Raw genomic sequence first — 23,230 nt, 5'->3', positions numbered from 1 at the left:
TAACAGATAGCTTGAAGAACACTTTTTCTGATAAGGGTGTTGATGTGCGTGGGCGGATGCAGATAGGCCCTACAGAGACAAAAACATGTTTGTTTACGCAAAGCAGATAGGCGCTTTTCAAATGTTCTTCATTAGGGCCTAACTGACATTTTCGATTTCTCTTCATCGATCCTCTCTTTATGTTATTACGGAAAGTGTATTAAGTTAAAATCATTGTCGAACTATTCAAATTCAAGTATTTACTGAAATATAATTTCAAAAAATGCTGCTAGCCCTGCTCGTACCATGTGGGGTTCATTATGAATTAATGAACTCTGACGGATAAGACGGGCGAAAACGAGGGGTGCTTTGCAAGTATTACACGATTAAAGTAAACTCACTCAAAAGCACAAAAATACCTGCGTAGCTGCACGCTTACCTGAAACTACCCATCGAGTGGGTCAATTATTATACCCGGATTTTCATGTTGTTCGAAATTGGCTTCTTTAACCGAGTCTTTAACTGTGTTGAGATAATTCCATATTCTGAATCTGCATGCCAAACTGAGCCGAAATTCAAATTTTCATGAATTTTGGTGCCCGGGAACCTATTTAAAAATTGATTTGATTTTTGTATGGGAGCGATTTGATGATTTTGTACTGGGCGAAGCTGTCAAGCAGTTGCCCAGCTGTCAAAAGGTGATTTGAAAAAAATCTTTGAAATTGATTTTAGGTATCAAAATAAAGTTCTAAAAATCATAAAAAAATCATAGTGGCTCAGAAAAAAGTGCCCTTTTGTTTAAAAATAAAAAAATCATTGAATTTTTCTAAATTTAAAAACTCAATGGATTACTGCACGAATTTATACTGGCCTGCTTACTGTCACATGAAATTAGACGTTTGGGAGGTGTCGGCACCGCTCAAACATCAAATTTTCTGTGAGAGTAAGCAGGCCAGCATAAATTCGTGCAGTGGACCATTAAAAATTCGATCAGTCGGATTCACTTATTGTAGCGAAAACCGTTGAAATTGAACAAAGTTGATACATACAGCAGAATCCTCACAAAACAAGTTTTCCGTTCCATCATTAAAAGTCTCAAAAATATCTTTCATATTGCTACAATAACTAAAATAAACTGATCGAATTTAATATCGACGAAAGCACATACGACCTATTTAAATCGAGCTCCAGCATTGTCAAAATACGGGTAGCTCGAAAATCAGTAAATTCTATTACAGTCCTGACCCGCTGGTTGGGGGTTTAATAGTTGGGTGGCTTTTTAGTTGGGGCTCCGTTAGTTGAGCTGTCAACCAACTAAAAAGCACCTGGATGTCATAATTCAATGTCAAACTGAAAATGACAACCAATCTGTAATTCCGAGGGGCGAGCTAATGAGTTTTTGGTTTCTTAAACTTTACGGATAATCGAGAAGAATTTCTATTTCATATTTCTTAAAAAAAAAAAAATATGTACAATTACTTCGAAACAAATGCAAAACATCGGCAATCTTTATTTTGTCGATCATTGAAAGCGTTTTGTGCTTGCATTTTGGTCCGGGTGGTTTCATAAACATCTATATTCCCGCATAATCGCTAACTGTAAATGCAGCGTTTCTCGTACTGTAGATGACCATTAGCAATTGTCATTTAACCATGTCTCAGACTATCCAAGATAACAGTAAGATAACCATTCCATGTACAGATTTGCCAGTATAACAAATGGTAATCCGCCAAATTACAGTATGTGGAATAGGCGGTTAAGATTGGTTACCATAAAAAATCGCTCGTTTTCTCGAACAAATTTTTCGCAAAACAGTAAAGGATATGGTCAATATATTATCCAGTTTTTCAGACAATTCACTGCATAAAAAATGGTTAGAGAACAGTTTAACCATAATATTTGATGAAAAACGAACACTGTATATGCTATTATTGATTTATGGTCTTCCATGGTATTTTAAACGTATGATATATGGTTCTACTGTATTTAAACTTTTTTCAAACAATTATTAAAACTTGGAAATGAACTATCATCCTGTTTAATTTGATTATTTACAATAAATCAAACAGGATGATGGTTTTGAGCAGTACACAAACAAAAATATTTCTCCAAATATTAATGATTGTTTATTAAGGGAAGATGAATAACACTTATTACTTATACGAATTACAAATAATGGCACGCATTTCTCCTTCCCGCTAGTGGCAACAATGAACATGCTTCGGCGGTGCCATTCCGGCAGGTTCCGACTGTTGGTGAGAAGGCAGTGGAGACATAAAAACTTGGTGCACTTGTCCTTCTCCTTCGACAACGCCGCCCGGATTCCGGCAGCACGTTTGTCCAGGACCCTCTTGCGATTATTGTCCACCTTCAGCTTCACGATTATGCACACCGACGTACACGTTTGTTCCATTCTTAGATAGGAGCACCGACATCTGCTTCCTACGGGCCTGGAAGTGCCACTTACGGCTCTTGCAGCGAGATGAGGAAACCGGACATCCTTTCGAAAGGGAACCGAGTGTCACCGAAGTCCACTTCGTTGGTCATTTCGCCGGAATGTGTCGGTAACAATCTTTAATTTTGTTGCCTGTTGCGCCAGCCCGCCACGATGACCTGTGGCCCACCACCTTTCGATTCCGGTTTAGGAGGCACTAAAAATAATTAAACCGCGATTAAAATATAAATTTATTTATTAGGATGCAAGCTTACCTTTAAAATTCCGCAGTTGAGCCGGAGACAAAGTATTTTTTAATTGTTCGGAAATCCAAGATTTGCACTTTTTGCTTTTTTTTCTTGAATAATCTGACAGACAGCGCAGCGGCAAACCTTAGGATATTTCATTTACAAATACAAATGCTTCTAATCATATGACAGATTGTTGAGCATAAGTACTGTATTGTGAAACTCATATGTGATAGTGTGTTGCGCTACTGCGAGTACAGACCGTTTGACTTGAGGTGATGCCATAGTGCCACCATTTCTCACGAGTTTTATTTCCATAACGTCAAACAATGTACCGACATTATAACATACTGTTACTAGTTGGTATACATTATCAAAGACGTTCTCTATGGTGTGTAGCGTCAGGCTTCATATTGTTAAACAGAAAACCAAACGTTTGTCTTAAAGTAACAGTAACAGTTAGAGGATACTTTCTGTTTGGAAAGTATGGCAAACTGTATTTTGCTATGCGGGTTTTCACTTCACCGACTAAAAATGGGTGAAAATAATTATTTCTCGCATTGGCCATATATGTATCTTGCAAAACGTATCAGTTTTGCTCTATATGTATAAAACAAATTGAAAAATTTAATTTTAACTTACAACCTAAACATGATTAAAAAAAACAATGCGCACGCCCCTTGTGCTGCTGTCACTTCACCCAACACGGAAAAATATTAAAACCCAAAGAATCAGTTTTAAAAACTCAAATTTGGCTAAACAGCTTTTAGTTTTAACTCAAAGTTGGGTTGTTTTCTCCCTCGCCCCACCGCAATGTTGTCGAAAACAAAGAGAGAAGCACCGACGCATCCGCTGCTCTTCCGTGGAAGAAGCCAAATTTGGGTTTTCTTGAGTTAACCCAAATTTGCGTCATTTGAGGCCTCCGTTGGGTGAAAATAACTTACCAGTGGGTTAATTTTTTTTGCCGCTCTCAAACGAGAACTACTCACTCACCACTTTCGCTGTTTGACGCAAATTTGAGTTATTCCACGGAAGACCGGGATTGCGTCAAAACAACTTAAATTTGGGTTGATTTGTAGTTCCGTGTAAAGTGTCTCGAGTATACCAAAGTGGCGAATCCTTGTCGCTTTGACAGGTCTCCTGCTCGATTGGAACTATGGGCATGACACTAAATGGACTGTTCCAATTTTGACGTTTCTCCTCTTTGTTTTATCCAGGCTCGTTAGTTCCGTGAACTAGCGAATCGAATTCGTTGGTTGGGTGGAGGTTGTGGCTCAACGAGCGGGTTCCGACTGTATGAGACTCTGTACGAATTTGCCCTGTCCTGCTCACTCCCACAGAAAATTTGAAAACAGCGCGCACAGTAAAAGTCACATTTGACTTTTACTGTGCGCGCTGTTTTCAAATTTTCTGTGGGAGTGAGCAGTACACCAGATTCGTGCAGAGGCTCATTTACCGTGTCATTTTTTTCTGATTAGCTTTCAGTGAGCGTGCTTGTTCATCCTTTTGATGAACCAAAATGAACACATTCGCCGAATTCGCTTGACGTTCAAAAGTTTTGTTTACATCGTCTGCCACTTCACAACAACCGAGCAGCGTTTTAGGCACGCATTTGAAATTAATTTTAAATAAAATTTCAGCTGCTTCTTTACTAATAATCCACTAATTTAATCAAACACAATGTCGGACGGTAAGTTGCTTCATTCACATCCAAAATAAAATAAAACACTTATATTTTCCGCACTTTTTTTTAGAGGAAGTGATTCGACGCCGCCTGCAAATCGACGGCGATGGCACTGGAGACGACCGGCGTTTGAACGATCTGCTGAAAACCTTTGTTAAATGGTGCAACTCTCCGGACAGCCCAGAGAACAGGTAGGCCAATGTTTGAAACGAAATTAGTTTAATGTCTTCTATCGGATAATTCCAACCTGTTTTCAGTCAAGCCATCCACGATCGATTGCTCGCCCAGCTGGCCCAGTGCGAGTTTGCGATGAAAAAGTCCGATTTCTCCGCTCGGGTGATGGAGCAGGAGCTGAAGAACTATGCGACAATTTCGGACACCATCGAGGCAGGGATCGAAACGGCCAAAACGCAAATCACTCAAAGCAAACAGAACCTGGTGCTGGCCAAAAAGATCCGTAAGAACCGGATGGAGTATGATGTGCTGGCCAAAATTATCAGCCAGCAGCCGGATCGGAAGAACACCATTAAGGAACTGGAGACGCTGAAGCAGGAAATGGACCAACTACAGGAGAAGAAGGCGGTTCTCGAGCGGAAGCTGGAGACGAAGAAGAAGGACTTCACAGTGCTGATGCGATCAATCGTGGAACTGCAGAATAAGCTGGATGCCATCGGGGAAGATGGCCAGGATAGTGTGGACGACAAAATGTCTTGCGATGATGAACCGATTATCGTAAGCGAAACGGTTATGATTGAGGATACCGAAGCTGTAACGCCGAAGAAGAGTTGAGAAGCTCATAGAATTAATTTAATCTTAAGAATAACCGTGGTACGTAATGCGATCAGGTACCTGGAGAGAAATATACGGTTCTAAAACAATTTTATTTTCATCTTGGAAGTCTTTGGGACATGCCGAATTGTAAACGAAATACGAGTTGTTCTGTCCAGAACGTCGTTCAGCTGAAAATTATTTCTCGAAAGATTTGCGACACTCCGATCTATCACATCCCGCTCCACTTCGGCAATAGAGTGCAGGTACTTATGGTACATGTCGTCTTTAAGAATCAGTAAACTCCGGGGCTCGACCAGTAATTTTGTCACGGGAACCCGTTGCATAGTAGTTTTTCCTTCATCCGCACTTTCCTGAGGTTCGTGGAATTCTAGCACAGCGTGCGATCCACAGGAAATGGTCGTGATAGTGGGGTGAAACAGAGGCCCATCCGAGTGGGGCATAATGCCTTGCCCGGCAAGATATTCATTCACCAGAACGTGATTCGCTTTCCTACCGTCCTCAAACACTCCGTCCAGTTGGTTTACTTTGTCCACATATCCCTGCAACCAAGGCGGCATCGCTTCAGCAATCATTCCCTTCGGATGTGGAACTCCTCCGTAATTGATAAGACGTCGATGGGACAACTGAGTCCATCGAGGCTTAGGTGTTCTGTCTACCTGGGCTAGGAGGAAGGATTCCTCCTGCGTGGTGGTGAAGTTCGGAATGTAGAAAGCACTGGCGGGGCACTGAAATATGGTTGAGTTACATTTATAATCTTGGCTGAGAATCTTAAGCAGCATGATTAAATCAAATTTTCAAAATTTCAAATTTTGAAAAATAGGGATTTACCTACTTCTTCAAGTACGAAGTTTTTCCATTCCATTATAAAAAGCACCGAAACACTACATTCAATTTTAAAATATGAACAAAAAAGTTTAAAAATCTTGTGTTTTGCCGACAGATGCAACGTAAATATTTTTGTTTGCTCTATTTTATCGATGTCAGAGCTTTGAACCCTTCCGCACCGAGCTTTACACTGAAAACAGGGGGCCAGCGAAAGCCAAATTCCCCGTACACTGAACGAAAACCCCATCCCGCAATCGACTGATTTGTCCGACCATCCAGTCCAAATAATCAAAATCGTGTTTTGGTATGACGAATCAGTCGTATTTCTACCATCCTACAATCGAACCACGATCATCTCATTCGTGTATGAGTCGACGCACGCTGTGTGAATGAATACTGATTGCAAAGCGAAGGCGCCACAGTTGCTCCAAACATATGCATCGATAGCGTTACAAGCTCTTTGATTATTATACTCGCAACGTTGACGAATTTTTAGTCGCATGTCCTAATTATGGACATGTCAGTTTTTGAAAAAGGGTGCCAGCAAGGGCACCCAGGCCCTTCAACGCACATCTTTTTGGAATGGTTAGAAAAATATTTTTTTATTATCCATCGCTAGAAAAAAGAGTTGGTCGACCATATGGTCGGCATTCATTTTTCATCTGGCTGTCATCCAATTTCAGGATGACATCATTCGGTCGGTGAACCATATGGTTTCCGACTGAGTGTCGAACTGGGGCGCGATCGTATCGCCTCTCAGTCGATCTCAGGCGGAGGTTTCCGTTCAGTGTAGCTCACAACAAAAACACGTCCAAAATTGTTTGTGCTGTAAATTGATGCATTACACAATTTCTTACTGATTTATTTGCTATCTTTGCGTTGTCGTGTAATTTCGAACGATTGCACGCTAAAATTTTGATAACCCTTTGCTAGTTTTACACGTTTTACTTAAGTAATAACTTATGGTAATGACTAATTCGCAAATGTCGTGCACATCCCAGATCTGTCAGAGTGCCCAAAAGTGTCAATTTCCCAAACATGTCAAATTCATGTGGGCTACGGCTCATTTATTCGTGGTTGACGTCCGCGCTGCCCCGCTGACTGAAAACTATTGCTAATCAGTTTCGTCGACAGTTGGCGAAAAAGCTCGCTTGATGACAGCACAATGGTCCGAGGGCTCTATTTACAGTAGATGTTCGATAACTGCAACATGTTTACGTTTCAATTAGCGAACAAAATTCGATAACTGCAACGTCAGAAAGGCGTCAACAACCCGTCAATTGATGTTAAATGAACGTGAAATTCATTCCACTGTTCATTTGGGCTAACATGGCGCACCGTTTTGACGGAAAGCGGTGCGATAACTGCAAATTTGTTGCACTTACCGGACTTGCAGTTAAAAAGCATTGCAGTTAAACCGCTTGCACCGACCGAACGTCTACTGTATCTAGAAAAAATACGCCTAAATAGGGTCCTAAAATGAAAAATATTTCCCCGGTTTTGCTGCATAACACGAAAGAGCATGCTTTTCTGATCTCAATGGTAATTTTTCCGAACTTAAACAATAACAGAATAGTTAATAAACTTGAAAATAAAATAATGATGAGCAGGTCTTGTTTGACATTCGAGGTCAACCTTGACGTAACGAAAGTGAAACGGCGGGTTGCAGAAGACACCACATTGGCTCACTTTTGACAATAAATGTTCCTGTTTGACATACACGGTAAACAAAATTTACCCAAAATTTAGTGCTAAACAAGGAGTGTTGCAAAAATTATTAAAATTTTTGAAAATATATTTTATGGGCTTTACCTAAAAGGAATACTTAAAAAATGAGTAAACATGTCGTTTTAATCAATGCTCGATCGAATTATGCAGAAATTGAGATAGGCCTTTAGGAGCCTATTGTACCTGCAAAATATTGCTAGCAAGCTTATCCTATTCCGCAAACGTCAAACTGCTACACACTTTAAAAAGTATACACACAACCTATCAACAAAAATAAATTGGGTTTTTAAATAAGGAAAAATGTATCGATTTTTTGATTTTATACAAAAGAGCACCTTTTTCTGAGCCACTATGATTTTTTTCAGATTTTTAGAACTTTATTTTGATACCTAAACTCAATTTCAAAAAGATTTTTTGAAATCACCTTTTGACAGCTGGGTAACTGTTTGACAGCTCCACCCAGTACAAAATGCGACGAGGGGTGATTCGACAAATCGCTCCCATACAAACTTCAAATTGATTTTTAAATAGGTTCCCGGGCACCAAAATTCATGAAAATTTGGATTTCGGCTCAGTTTCGCATGCAGATTCAGAATATGGAATTATCTCAACACCGCTAAAGAAGCCAATTGTTGAAAATTTTAACCCTCCATCAGTCGCATCAAAAAAAGTTACACGAGCGGTCGCGTCGTGTGCTCAGTACACGCAGAAAAATAAATTGTAAACACAATTAAATTCTAGTTCAAATCAACCGATTTTTCAGTTTACTATAGCGACAAACTAATTTCTAGTTTAAACTGAACTGTTCCATTGTTTGATAATACAAATATTTTCATTTGTCGAAATTTTTGACAGTTTGTTAAAACAAACAGAGATATGGTATTTTCAACAGAAAATAATGGATTGATTCAAACGACTGCACTTTTGCCACTAACAAACCCGGAATGTGATTGTGTTGGTGACAGCAGCAACTGCGGCAGCTCGGAAATCTATTTTTAGACCGTCGGTAAGCGGATGGGGAGGAGAACGACTAAAAAAAGATAAAAAAGGCGAAACCGATCAACTTTTTGTGGATGCTGTCGTGAGTACCTGCGCGTTATCTATCATGGCCAATGCTGCACTTGGAAGTTGGCGTGATGGATTTGCTACACCTTCTTCGTTGTGGCGATGTTGGGGTAAGCATTTTATAGATGTGTGAGTGCTTTCGAACCATGTTTAGTTTTTATTTTGTTGAAACAAATGAAATTTTTGACATTATATGAAATGATGGTAATCGGTTGTTTTTATCGATAAACTCTAAATGGAAACAATCAAATATAACTTTGGAATAAGTGAATAGGGTCCTAAAATGAAAAATATTTCCCCGGTTTTGCTGCATAACACGAAAGAGCAGGCTTTTCTGATCTCAATAGTAATTTTTCCGAACTTAAACAATAACAGAATAGTTAATAAACTTGAAAATAAAATAATTATGAGCAGGTCTTGTTTGACATTCGAGGTAAACCTTGACGTAACGAAAGTGAAACGGCGGGTTGCAAAAGACACCACTGTTGGAAATAGCCAACTAATTTGGGGAATTCCGAAATAATAATTCCGGAAATAAAACGATCCGAAGCCGGGTCTTGGTTTCAATCCGGATAAATTATTATTTTCCTGTGAAATGTCGTTACAAATTCAATATAGTGTTTATGTTGAAATTAGCATTTCTTAATTTCAAAACCATTTTACTCTCAGTGTAGGAAAATGCTGTCAGTGCCGTGCTGGCAGTGACCACGTGGCCCGGGTTGTTTACAGGAGTTAAAGAGCCAACTGTCAGAGAGGTGGCGGGAGTATTCGGGAGTTCGAAAGTACGCTGCTGCCACCTGGAAAAAGTTTACTGTATGCGTGAAGGACCGATTTTTTAGCATGGTGAAGTATAGGAAGTCAGTTTTCAAATGCTTCTAAAAAATTCTAAACAATATTTAATTAAAAGCGGGTTGGTGTACGTGATGAGAAATTCAATTAGCAAACTTTTTAGCATATAATTTTGATTAAAAAGTTTTTTACCAGATTAGGTACTGATTGCGTAGAAAACGAAGATTCTTAACCCGTACATCAATCCGTTTTTAATTAAATAATATTTTGAATTTTTTAGAAGAATTTTAAAGTTGACTTCCTATGCTTCCCCATGTTGAAAAATCTGCACTTCACGCACATGATCAACTGTGGTAATTTGCTTCGTAGTCCCCAATTAGGAGTGCTCACGCACACAAATGCACTGATGTGCGACCAGGCTTATGCATCGATAGAGTAGTTAGGTCGCCATGCAGGTAGTGGCAGGGCATGGCTCATGCAGCTTTCAGATCACGCAAAAACGGCTACGCTCAAAAATGTGTTTGACCTGCACATTTTTAGTAAACATCCATGCCGCACATGACTGTGTTGGAAACACACATTTTTTTAAAACTGCTCGTACGCTCACATGAGCATGTATTTTGCAATAATTTCGACATGGCAGCTCACTGGGTTTATAAACCACCTTCAAATACCGAAAAATATTGATATTTTGCAAAAATGTGAGCGTACGAGCAATTTAAAAAAATGTGTGTTTCCAACACAGTCCCTGTGCGGCATGGGCGCTACTCAAAAATGAGCGTTTTTATTTTAGAGAGATCAATGGATCGATTAATTGATTCAGGCGCTCACGCTGATATGCCAGCTTACTTTGGTAAGTTATAATAAACGTTCTGAAAGAACACTTTTTGTATTGAGAGTTTACTCTCTGAAAGAACTCTCGTGTCCTCAAAAGGGTCCTGGGACAAATATTTCTGGTGGAGATGTCCACAATATTTGTTCCATTCTTGGATCGTAGTTCCGCTTTGGTTGCCTAGAAAGGCACTTGTAATGATTACGTATGGTGGAGATTTCCACAGTAATAATTACAAGAAGTTTAGGTCGGACGGTCCGGGCATCCACTAACTAATCATCATATTTTTTCAACAGGTTATGGGCCCAGGCAACGCGTGCCTGGAAAACAGTTTTTGAATAATTTATTATGGTGGAGATATCCGCATGAACATTTTTGAATGATTTAATCTGGTGGAGTTATCCGCATGGAAACTTTTGAATAATTTACAGTGGTGGAGATATCCGCATGATAAGTTTTGACCGATTTATTCTGGTGGAGATATCCACGTGAGCATTTTAACCAATTTACTCTAGTGGAGATATCTGTGTGAACATTTTTAACCGATTAACTCTGGTGGAGATATCCGCATGAAAATGTTTGACTGATTTATTCTGGTGGAGTTAATCCGCGTGAGAAATATTTTGATATTTGGTATCTGGTGGAGAATTCCGCATGGGCACTGTATAGTGCAAGATGGTTTATTGAGATAGTTGAATGTTTAGGTGTTTATTACGTCGGGCGGAGATATCCATAAGTATTTTGACCTACTGTAAGGAATGTTGTTGAACAGGTTTGCATAATGGACAACAGACTGAGAAGTACGATTCTACCAACATTCAATGGGGATGACAAACGTTATCCTTTTTGGAAAAAGCGTATAGAAAACTATTTCAGACTAGATGACTTACTTTATGTCTTTGAGAGAACTCCGTTGGAGGAGGAATATGCTTTGCCTGTTATCAATGCTTCTTCTCAAGTAGAGAATCAGCGAAAGGCAAAAATGATTAAGAGACTTAAAGATGATTTACGAGTTGTCAATGACTTGATGTTGTGCTTGGATGATGAACCCATGGGGCATGTTTTGAACTGTGAATATGCCAAAGATGTGATTGATACACTTGATGAAGTATATTGTTCGTGTAGTTGAAAATCGGAAATTTTGACACGCGAAAATCGATTTTTCTCCTAAACCGTGTGTCGGACGTACGTCGGGCACAGTGCGCTGGATAGAGGGCCAGGTCCGATGTCCAGCGCACTACGTCCGACGTTAGGTTTCACGTATGGATTTTGAGAAAACTCGATTGTCGGATGTGGGGAAGCTTCGGATTTCAACCGCGACGACAATATTTGCCCAAAGGTGTGAATGCAATGCTTGGGCTGCGATCACAGCTTTACTTACTTAAAAACCGAAAATTCAAGACTCTAAAAGAATTATTTTCGACACACGAAGACTTGGTTCGGCAGCTTAATCTGATGGGAGAACAAGTTTCTCGCCAAGAACAAATCAATACCCTTTTGGCTGCTATTCCTGAAAAGTTCAGTCATATTTTGGGAGCTCTAGCAGTCATGAGAAAAGAGGATCTAATGAATATGACTTTGCTTCAGCTACAGCGCATATTCATTGACGCTGACATCGATGAGTCCGAAACAGTTGATCAGCAACCAGTTGCTCATGAAATGACGAATGGTTGGAGAAAGGAAGGAAAACCAAAGCAGCAGCAACATCGCAAAATGCTGAGGTGCCACGAATGTGGCAAACTTGGTCACATACGTCGCTTTTGCGATGTATATCGGCATGAAACACAGGAGCCAGCCCATGTGACGACAAACATTTCAAAGTCTCGCCAGCAGAGTGACGTAGCCCTCGCTATCAACGAAAGTTATGATTGCATGATGCATGTGCCATTAAGTCGTATGGATACAGACGCGCAGAATCGGGTCGGAGTGAAACGACAACGAGCCGGTCTTCCCTGGCTTCAGCAATTGAAGGAAGATATTCAAATTCGGCATGATGAAAAGCAGATTAAGAAACAGCGAATCTGCGGTGGCCGCTTTTGGGAGCAACCGGTCGTCATGCCAGTGTGTACTCCATCCAACTTCGCCATGGAATCAGGGGAAGATATTTCTCAGGAATGTGAGACTTCGAGAGATTTGAGTTCATCAAAAGATGAAATAACAGAGGAAGCTATACGTCACAGCTGTTCACCAGAAGGTGATGTAGGTTTATCGACGGATGATGTCGATGGTTCATCGATAGATGATTATAAAGGTTCATCGATAGATGATTTTGGTTTACCAGAAGGTGATGTAGGTTCATCGACGGATGATGTCGATGGTTCATCGATTGATGATTTTGGTTCACCAGAAGGTGATGGAAGTTCAACGATAGATGATGATGGAGGTTCATCGACGGATGATGTCGATGGTTCATCGATAGATGATAATGGAGGTTCATCGACGGATGATGTCGATGGTTCATCGATAGATGATTTTGGTTCACCAGAAGGTGATGGAGGTTCATTGATAGATGATGATGGAGGTTCATCGACGGATGATGTCGATGGTTCATCGATAGATGATTTTGGTTCACCAGAAGGTGATGAAGGTTCATCGATAGATGATGTTGATTCGCCAGAAGGCGATATTGGTCCACCAATAAATGATGATAGAGGTTCATCGATAGATGATGATGAAGGTTCATCGATAGATGATGTTGGTTCGCCAGAAGGCGATGTTGGTCCACCAATAGATGATTATGGAGGTTCATCGATAGATGATTTTGGTTCACCAGAAGGTGAGGGAGGTTCATCGACGGATGTTGTCGATGGTTCATCGATAGATGATTATGGAGGTTCTTCGTTAGATGATGATGGAGGTTCATCGACGGATGATGTCGATGGTTCATCGATAGATGATTTTGGTTCACCAGAAGGTGATGTAGGTTCATCGACGAATGATGTCGATTGTTCATCGATAGATGATCATAATGGTTCATCGATAGATGATTTTGAAGGTTATAGTGGTTCATCGATAGATGATTTTGGTTCACCAGAAGGAAGTAGAGGTTCATCAATAGATGATGGTTTACCAGAAGGTAGTAAAGATTCACGGCAAGGTTGTCCATCGGAAGATGATAATGGTTCATCAGAAGGTGGAAAAGGTTCGCCAAAAGGCGGTTCGTCGATAGATGGCAACCGAGCTTCTTCGACAGATGACAACCGAGGATCGTCGAAAGATGATTACAGAGGTTTGATCTTGAATTTTTACGAAGCAATCCGTTCAAAGGCATACAGAGCTTCACAGGGATATCTGGTTTCTATGACAAGAACAGATGTTTGTTTTGCTTTAAATATCTCAAGTCAATTTCAGAGTGATCCTCGTGAACCCCACTGGACAGTTCTCAGCCTTCGTTATCATCAGGGAGCCAAAACGTTTGGTGTTGCATACCATCGAGACAAGGATACCAAACCGTTGGCAGGATATGCCGATGCTGACTACGGCGGCGATGTGGATGATATGCACTCCATTTCCGGAGGTAGTGAAACCTGGCTTGGCAACCTGGAGTGCATCGAAGCAATTTGGTCGAATTAACTTCAACCGAAGCAGAGCTGATTGCTGAGTGTGCAGCGGCCAAGTGAAGAATATAGTGTAGGTAACACAGAAGAACAAAACACATAGATGTAAAGAATATTTATATTCAAGAATTGTAAAGAGAGCAAAAGCTCATGCTGGCATACTTAATAGAAGAAATCATTAGGAGCTCAAGTTTCAAGAAATGTTAAATAGTTTGAAATTGAAGAAATGAGGGGAAGTGTTGAAATTAGCATTTCTTAATTTCAAAACCATTTTACTCTCAGTGTAGGAAAATGCTGTCAGTGCCGTGCTGGCAGTGACCACGTGGCCCGGGTTGTTTACAGGAGTTAAAGAGCCAACTGTCAGAGAGGTGGCGGGAGTATTAGGAGTGCTCACGCACACAAATGCACTGATGTGCGACCAGGCTTATGCATCGATAGAGTAGTTAGTAGTGTGGTTCAAAAAATCGTTTTTGCTCCACACCGCTTTTTCGATTCGTAACCATATTCTAAGCCTTCTCCCAAAAAATGAGCTGATTTGGTTGAAAATTGAGAGTGCACAAGCTTTTCAAAGTTTGTATGGGAATTACTATGGGAAAAGGACGTTTTTTATTCAATTGACTGTAGCATTTCCCCAAGTGCCCTAGGGTGTTAGTTGACGCTTGGTACTCCTAGGCTACATTATCAGCTACAACTTTGCCGAAGACCACATTCGAATCGGACGGCTCATCAATTAGTTATCGATTTTTATCCAGAATGAAAAGCTTTGATCATGATGATTGCACTATTCGATGGGCATCACTGCAATTTGCCTTGAAACATAGTAGCCATGATTTATGTGTGCTATCTTTGGCGCCATGTGCAGCAATGTTGCCTGCTGGGAAGCTGAACGATCACTGTTAAAGTTTCTGCAGTTGGATAAAAATCAATAACTAATTAATGAGGCGTCCGATTTGAATGTGGTCTTCGGCAAAGTTGTAGCTGATAGAGAAGCCTAGGAGAACCAAGAGTCAACTAACTCTCTAGGGCACTTGTGGAAATGCTACGGTCAATTGAATGAAAAACGTCCTTTTCCCATAGTAATTCCCATACAAACTTTGAAGAGCTTGTGCACTCTCAATTTTCAACCAAATCAGCTCAATTTTTGGGAGAAGGCTTAGAATCTAGTTACGAATCGAAAAAGCGGTGTGGAGCAAAAACGATTTTTTGAACCACGCTAGTAGTTAGGTCGCCATGCAGGTAGTGGCAGGGCATGGCTCATGCAGCTTTCAGATCAATGGATCGATTAATTGATTCAGGCGCTCACGCTGATATGCCAGCTTACTTTGGTAAGTTATAATAAACGTTCTGAAAGAACACTTTTTGTATTGAGAGTTTACTCTCTGAAAGAACTCTCGTGTCCTCAAAAGGGTCCTGGGACAAATATTTCTGGTGGAGATTTCCACAATATTTGTTCCATTCTTGGATCGTAGTTGTCCGCTTTGGTTGCCTAGAAAGGCACTTGTAATGATTACGTATGGTGGAGATTTCCACAGTAATAATTACAAGAAGTTTAGGTCGGACGGTCCGGGCATCCACTAACTAATCATCATATTTTTTCAACAGTTTACAGTTAGGCTTGTGTAATTATAATTTGTGTGTGAATTCTGTCTGTTATTTATAATGATGATGCTTATTTGTTTCTTGTCTTTTTCAGTCTTACTTACGTTTAGTTCCGTTTTTGTGACGAGTCCAGTTGTCTGTCTTTGGACCGGTCTAGTGTCCTACCGTATTGTTGTTTTAAGTTATATTTCTGTAATACAGATCGATTCGCATTCCGAATCGTATTTGTTCCCGTACTGCTATCCGTACTATAATATTAAGGTAATTTTAAGTAATTGCATGTTTGTAACAAGTAGTATCATAGTATAATTTACCCCGTTAGTTCATAAGCTTCACTGCACGGTTTTAGGGTTAAGTGCATGGAAACATTGGGTCGATAGAGTCCTGATAAATTACCGTATTATTAACATAATTTTATCATCAATTAATGCATGGATACTACCTTTAGGAAATTAATAATGAATTCACTATTTCAATTATGGGATCAGTAATAAAGTCACTATCAAATATGCTGAGCTGTAGTTTTGGGCAAACACATTATCGCAATTCACTTTCTATCGTCTACCTATTTATCTTCGGTCCACACTTACAGCTCTGACAGTAGGGTACCGTCAGTTCAGTCCTTCGCGTTGTTATCGCTCCGCGAGGGGTTCTATTGTTGGTCATCTAGAGACACCGACACCATAGAGGCGCGGCGTATTCGCTAACAGTCCCCCCCGGTACGATGGCCCACCTGGCCAGCTTACTTTTGAACGCGCCGTACATCTAGCACGGCTAGCTTGGCTACCGGACGTTCGTAGATACCGGTTGCAGTCCTCACCGTTGCCGATCGTGGTTGACCGTCACGTCCTGGGTGAGTACAGATGATTCTGCCCCTAGGCCAGCAATTCCGGGGCAGTTTGGGATCTACAATCAGCACCACGTCGTTATCCTGTACTGGCTTCGTGTCGGTAAACCATTTGCTGCGTCGGGTTATTTCGGGTAAGTAATCGCTTACCCATCTTGTCCAGAACCGGTTGGCCTGAACTTGAGACAGCCTCCAACACTGCCGTAGAACGTCACCGCTGTCGTCGATAGTGCATATTGGTTTTACTCCGTTCGATGACCCAAGTAGAAAGTGGTTGGGTGTCAATGCAGGAGCCGAGTCATCGTCCAGAGGGACGTGTGTCAGAGGTCGAGAATTAACCGTATTTTCTATTTCGGTTAACAGGTTCCGGAAAACTTCGTCCGTTAACTTTTTCGTTTGAAGAACTGCCATTAAGTTTTTCTTCACACAGCCGATCAATCGTTCCCAGCTGCCACCCATGTGTGGCGAGGCAGGAGGAAGAAATTCCCATCTGGTATCGGCGTCGATGAACTCATTCATGAGCCTTTCTTGGTCGACTGATTGCTCCGCTTCCTTCATTTCACGGTTTGCCCCTATGAAATTCGTTCCTCGGTCGCTGTAGATTGTCCTTGGTTTGCCTCTTCGAGAGATAAAGTTGCGCAAAGCCATCACGCACGATCCAGTGTTGAGAGAATTGGCAACTTCAATATGGATTGCACGGGTTGTGAGGCAGGTAGCCAGCATACCCCAACGCTTTTCGGTTCGGCGGCCGATGGCGATCTCGTAAGGTCCGAAGAAATCGACGCCTACGTGAGTGAACGGGCGAGCAAATGCATCGAGTCGGGCTGAGGGTAATTCGGCCATGATCGGCACCCGTGGGATAGCCCGAGCGTTCTTGCAGCGTTGGCAATCGTTTCGGACTTTAGCATACGTTGTGCGGAGTCTCGGGACACTGTATTTCTGACGAATCTCATTGATTACGGTCTCATGATTTTGGTGGTGGTATTTCCGGTGGTAATGTGCAATTATCAAGTTGGTGGTTGGGTGGTCACGGGGAAGTATAACTGGATTTTTAGCTTCGTCGGTTGCATAGTCACAGTTCGCAATGCGGCCACGCATCCTCAATACTCCATTTTGATCCAGCCATGGTGACTTTTGATGAAACGGACTTGTTTTTGGTAAGGGGGTTTTGGAGAGCAACGGATTATCCTGCGATCGTTGCAGCAGGGCGATCTCATCAGAATAGGTTTCCAGCTGGGTCTGGCGAAACAGGTAGCTTTCGGCAGAGCACATTTCATCGCTGGAGAGAGGGCCATCGATGATTGGCTTCTTCTGGATTTTCAACCTGCAGTTGCTGGGAAACCTTTGTACGTATGCGACGACTCTAATCAACCGATCCCAGCTGGAGAAATCGCTGGCTTGCACTATCGGTTCAGGTGCGACGAAGTGTGCCATCAAACTCGGACGGAGCTCCAGATCGGCAGTGTTTGAACGCTCCAGCGAACGAGGCCAGTGACTCTCAGAGAAATAAAGGAATGATGGGCCGTTGAACCATCTAGCTTGTGGTTGAAGATCTGGCAAACCTTTCCATTTTGTACCGTCATCCGCTACGTTCAAGTCGGTGGGAACGTATCTCCATTCAGTCATTTCGGTTAACTCGAGAATTTCACTTATCCGGAAGGCCACAAACGGTGAGTACCGGCGATGATCAGACTTGATCCAGAACAGGACATCTTGAGAGTCCGACCAGTAAAACCTATGAGAGATCTGAACCGAGAGGGCTTCTGATACCGACCGCGCTAATCGCGCACCGATTAACGCTGCTTGAAGCTCTAGTCTGGGGATGGAGAGGAATTTCAGCGGCGCGACTCTGGTCTTTGCGGCCACAATGTTGCATTCCACGATGCCGTCCTTGTGGAAACGTATGTAGCAGACTGCGGCAATGCCATTTTCGCTCGCGTCTACGAACGTGTGAAGCTGGATATCTTCGCTCATAGCAGTACGAAGGCTGTGATAGCACCGAGGAATAGCGACATGTTCGATGTTAGGGAGGACTTGTAGCCACGTTTGCCATTTTTCGAAAATTACGTCGCTGACTTGGTCGTCCCATCCAGTTCCAGAGCGCCAGACATCTTGTAGCACAACTTTTAGAAACATCAGGAACTGCGCAATCAGCCCAAGTGGGTCGAAAACAGACATGAGCACGCGCAGCATCTCCCTTTTTGTCGGGCGACGTTGGCCCATCAATAACGCTCGTCCGTAACGGTCCCATCCTACCTTGAAGGTGAACATGTCTGAGTCGGTACACCACCACATGCCAAGCACCTTCTCTGTGGCTAACTCTGGTGATAGATCGAGGTTCTTTTCATCTGTCGGTTTCTCCTGCAATTCATCCACCACTCGTTTAGAGTTGCTTATCCAGTTACGGATCTCGAAGCCGCCTTCCGCGTGCACTTTCTTCACCTGCTTGGCAAGTTGTATCGCCTCTTCTTCGTCAGCAACACTCATTAACATGTCGTCGACGTAGTGTCGTTTTTGGATTACTTCAACGGCTGCTGGATACTCTTCCTTGAAGCGTTCAGCATTCAGGTTCTTCACGAACTGGGCACTACTAGGAGAGCAGCAAGCTCCAAAGGTCATCACCTGCAGAACGTAGACGGAGGTTGTTCCATCTTCATCGTACCAGAGAAATCGTTGGCACTGCTGGTCTTCGGGTCGCATTAGCACTTGGAGAAACATTTCCCGTACGTCTCCAGTTAGAGCAACTCGACCTTCACGGAATTGGATCAGTATGGTGAAAAGTTCGCAGAATTGATCGGGTCCTTTAAGCAGCGCTGAATTGAGTGAAAATCCATGTACCATCGCAGCAGCATCCCACACCATTCGTATTTTCCCGGGCTTGTTAATATTCGTTACGGGAAATATCGGTAGGTACCACGTCCGGGGAAAGTTTTGGACAAGCTCGTTATCGGTTAGCTTCCTGGCGTAACCCTTTTCGACGAGATCGATGATCTTGTTATTGAGTGCTTCCGCTAGCTGGGGATCCTTATCCATTCTCTTTTTAAGGCACTGCAGCCGTCGAAGGGCCATCGGAAAACTGTCCGGAAGTCGAACATTGTCATAGCGCCACAACAGTCCCGTTTCATAACGGTTGCCTTTGAGCGTTGTTCGTGTCTCAAGAAGAGTTTGCGCTCGCTCTTCTTCTGTTGAGAGAAGACGTTTCTTCGGATGTGCAACTCCCAGGCTATCCACTGTGAAGTACTCCTTCATCATCTTATGTAGATCCTCGTCCGAGGACGGGTTGCAGGCGCAGATATGGAATACCGAGTGGGTCAGGTTGGCGGCTGTGTCTCGATTACCTCCTCCGCAGACAGTCCATCCTAGCCGAGTTTTAACGGCGATTGGCTCATGTAGCGCTCCCTCGCGGCTTTTCTGAACAAGGCTGAGGTGTTGATCCTTCATTCCGATGAGGATTCTCGGCCGGACCTCTTGATAGGAGCTGATCGGCAAACCCTTGAGATGCGGATATAACCCAGCTAGCTCATCAAAGTTGAGCGTTTGCGATGGAAGCAGTAATTCAGCAACTGTGCGTACTCCTACCATAGAGTACTTTTAGGAACCGTTGTGTTTCGTAGTCACCTCCAGCTGAACACTCTTTGAACTATCCTCTCGACGTTTAGCTCCTCCAGTCCACAGTAGACACAGTGACGTTGTTTCTCCTTCTAGCTGCAGTTCATCCGCAAGTTCCTTGTCAAGCAGCGTGAGCTCGGATCCATCGTCTAGAAATGCAAATGTCTCGATCGATCGATGTTTGCCATGTAGCACTACGGGTATGTAGCGGAATAACACCTGACTAGAGGTAGTTTGATGAGTATGGCATCCGTGTTCGATCGGGTTCTGCGTGGACTTTTGATGATTATTCGGCAGCGCCTTATTCGTTTCGCTTGGAGAAGTATTTGAGGACAGCAGTGTATTCGTCTGCTCGTTGTGTAGCAGTTCGTGGTGCTTCAGTTCGCAGCCATTCTTTCCACACAGTTTAGCTTGACACCCACCCTTATGTTGGCGAAGACATCGGCGGCAGAGGCCTAGATCTCGAACAGTCGCCCAGCGAGAATCTCGAGAAAACTCCAGGAAATGTTCGCATTTGGTAATTGTTTTGCAGCTTCCTTTGCACACAGGGCAGCTATCAGCTGCAACTTTTGCGTTGGATGGCGCTGCATAGTGATTACCTGATGAAGCTTCTTCGGAGTGAGCGTTGACGAACGAGTTACTTTTCCTGGTCACACGTGAATCGCAGGATTTGTGTTCAAAGGTGGTGTTTGGAATATTAACGGCACTCGCGGCTTCAGCTAGAGTGTAAAGCCAGTTGCTGAAGGAAGACAAATTGACAGCTGGTAGAGATAGTCGATACTGCGCCCAATTCAACTTGATTGATGGTGGAAGCTTGCTGACGAGTTGGTGAAGGAAGGTCATATTGTAGAAATATTCTTCCAACCCGCACGCGTCCACGGTTGCGCAGAAGTTTTGAACGCTGACGGCGAAATCCACAATGGTTTCTAATTTGTCCTCTCTGAGTGCAGGAAGGGAGTTGATCTTCGACATCATCGAATGGACGATTACCTCCGGCTGGCCAAAAAGCATTTTGAGCGTTGACATGACCCCGCCGACGTTCGATGGGTGTAGCAGCCGACTTTTAACCGCTTCATATGCTCGACCCGTCAAGCATCGTTGCAAACGGACGATATTCTCTTCGTTCGTGAATCCACACAGGTCAGTGGTGCTGTTGAAGGTAGATAGAAACAAAGGCCACTCTTCCGGGTTTCCAGAAAACGTCGGAAGGTCCTTGGAAATGGCTTGTCGGGCGGCCAACTGTTTCCGAGAGATCGGATATAGATCGGCTTCCTCTGACTGATCGTAAAACCGGTTGGCTCGCATCGTCGATGAATGCGGTAGGTCCCGATAAACTTCACGTCGGTTAAGATCTGCTCCCGAGTAGCGAGGAACTGTTTCGGTTAGCCGGATAGGTGGTAGTGGATTGGTCATCACTCGTGGGCCGGATCGCAACGTATCACTAGAACGAGGAGGTTGCGCCATTGAAACTCTGTGTGTAGTTCCGACTGTTGCCGCCGATTGAAGCTGGTGTGGTAACGAAGCACCATTTGCCGAACCCAGGGCAAGCTGTTGCATACCAACATTCAAGGCCGGTGGATCTACAACATAATTAACCGTAGTGTGGCCAGCAAAAAAAACACCCGTAGAAGGCCGGCAGGGTACCCGGGTACCCACGCAATGGAAATGATCATATCTCAGCGATTTTTCCACCGATTTTAAAAGTTTTTGTCTCATTCAACTCAGAAACTCATTATCTATCGAGATCGTATTTGGTTAGACCGGTCCGATCACCATAGGTACCGGAAAATCCGGATTTCCGGATCCGTGTTTTTATACAATAGAATATACGGGATTTTCGGTAGGTTAGTAGCAATTTCGGTACCAAGCATCGTAAAATTGCTTTGGCATATTGTATCTGACCGGCAGGGAATCATAAAACGTGTTGACTTTGAAACTGTGATTTCGGAACACGCTTCCCGTGAGGCCATGGTTGACCATAAACACTTTAAGGTATCCTAGCCTTAACAATGTGGGTTTCAATATGGTATAAGGACATGCTCCCAAAAATATGGATTTTCCGAAAACCACGGTGATTAGATCGGTCTAACCAAATATTTTCCCGATAGATGATGAGTTTCTGAATTGAATGAGCTAAAAATTTCCAAAATCGATGAAAAATTGACGGAGATATGATCATTTCAATTTCGTGGGTACCCGGGTACCCTGCCGGCCTTCCACGTAATAAAAAAATGCAGGAGCCCCTCCCCCTGCCCCTCCTCACTTTAAAATTTGGTCAACCCCAGTAATAGATGTATATTCACGAGTTCTAAGATCTAACAGAGTTCCAACATCCCAGTCTCAATAACCATTAAAATATCGAGATTTGAAATTGAAAAAGGTACCCGGGTACCCTGCCGGCCACATAAGTGTTAAGCATGGACTCTGGAGCTGGGAATGGATCTGGAGGATTCGGCTCTGGTAGCGAGGAACGGCTACTTCCAATCTGTGCCATAACCGGGTTCCAAAGCTGCATTTGGCCGGGGCGCCGACTCGAGTCGACTTGTTCACTTGTTGCTGCTATCCAATTCCCAATTCGGCTCGCTGAATCGTCCCTCGACGATCCGGACTCACTCATGGCCTGCTCTAGTAGTTGATATTTTTGCTCCAGGAACGCCTTCTCTTTCCTTGCTTCTTCCGCGGCGATTGTACGTTGCTGTTCTGCTTCACGCTTCTCGATGTTCCTTAACTCCTCCAGCTTCTGTAGCTGTAGCCGAGAGACAGCTTTTGAGCTGTCTCTCGGCTACAGCTAGTTGATGCAGCCCTCGACGGCTCGACGTAGTTGATGCAGCCCTCGAAGTCTTAATTGATGGCTCTCTACCAGGAGATACTTCCCAGCGCAAAGAGGTGACGAAAGGGCCTTTATCAGCCGCTTCAGACAGGTCAAAACCATCAGTTGCTGACGTGTGGGCAAGTTCAGCGTATTTGGTCTCCGACTGCCGTTTCTGCTGCTCAGGTACCGCTGGTAATGGATTCACAGTTGTGTCGTTACGCTGCCTTGAAGAATTGCCGCTTCCTCGGGGAACACCAACAGTTGAACTAGTCTCCTGGACGCCTTTCGCAGCTCTGCATTTGGCACAACTCCAGGGCAAATTCTCACCTCGCTGAGTGACTCCCACGCACTGGAAGTGATGCCACATCAAACAGCTATCGCACCGCATCATATCAGCTGTGTCCACTCCATGGCACTCCTGGCACGTCCG

At 43.1% G+C, this 23,230-nt stretch overlaps 3 protein-coding genes and 2 long non-coding RNA genes across 5 annotated transcripts; 2 read left to right on the top strand and 3 right to left on the bottom strand.

The window, feature by feature from the left end:
- Nucleotides 1-1,853: 1,853 nt before the first annotated feature.
- On the bottom strand, nucleotides 1,854-3,174 carry LOC115260176 (uncharacterized). Its single transcript, XR_003894416.2, has 2 exons — nucleotides 2,689-3,174; nucleotides 1,854-2,630 (listed from the first exon to the last, which is right to left on the bottom strand). It is a non-coding gene; the product is annotated as an uncharacterized LOC115260176 (long non-coding RNA).
- A 1,058-nt stretch (nucleotides 3,175-4,232) lies between these two features.
- Nucleotides 4,233-5,223, top strand: LOC115254069 (THO complex subunit 7 homolog). The gene is made up of 3 exons (XM_029863050.2): nucleotides 4,233-4,351; nucleotides 4,416-4,536; nucleotides 4,603-5,223. Exons 1-3 carry the CDS (start codon nucleotides 4,342-4,344, stop codon nucleotides 5,132-5,134), a joined length of 663 nt encoding a protein of 220 aa, XP_029718910.1. The 5' UTR covers nucleotides 4,233-4,341; the 3' UTR covers nucleotides 5,135-5,223.
- Nucleotides 5,208-6,128, bottom strand: LOC109411619 (alpha-ketoglutarate-dependent dioxygenase alkB homolog 6). Its single transcript, XM_019685175.3, has 2 exons — nucleotides 5,970-6,128; nucleotides 5,208-5,862 (listed from the first exon to the last, which is right to left on the bottom strand). Exons 1-2 carry the CDS (start codon nucleotides 5,997-5,999, stop codon nucleotides 5,215-5,217), a joined length of 678 nt encoding a protein of 225 aa, XP_019540720.3. The 5' UTR covers nucleotides 6,000-6,128; the 3' UTR covers nucleotides 5,208-5,214.
- Nucleotides 6,129-12,714: 6,586 nt separating this feature from the next.
- On the top strand, nucleotides 12,715-13,907 carry LOC134290938 (uncharacterized). Its single transcript, XR_009998901.1, has 3 exons — nucleotides 12,715-12,963; nucleotides 13,210-13,290; nucleotides 13,414-13,907. It is a non-coding gene; the product is annotated as an uncharacterized LOC134290938 (long non-coding RNA).
- A 2,367-nt stretch (nucleotides 13,908-16,274) lies between these two features.
- Nucleotides 16,275-19,961, bottom strand: LOC134290526 (uncharacterized). The gene has a single exon (XM_062857684.1). The coding sequence runs from the start codon at nucleotides 19,959-19,961 to the stop codon at nucleotides 16,275-16,277; it is 3,687 nt and encodes a 1,228-aa protein (XP_062713668.1).
- Between the last annotated feature and the right edge of the window lie 3,269 nt (nucleotides 19,962-23,230).

Source organism: Aedes albopictus, chromosome 3 (assembly GCF_035046485.1).
Source record: "Aedes albopictus strain Foshan chromosome 3, AalbF5, whole genome shotgun sequence".
NCBI lineage: Eukaryota > Metazoa > Arthropoda > Insecta > Diptera > Culicidae > Aedes > Aedes albopictus.
The sequence above is the reverse complement of the archived record's forward strand: the minus strand, read 5'-3'. Positions and strand labels throughout refer to the sequence as shown.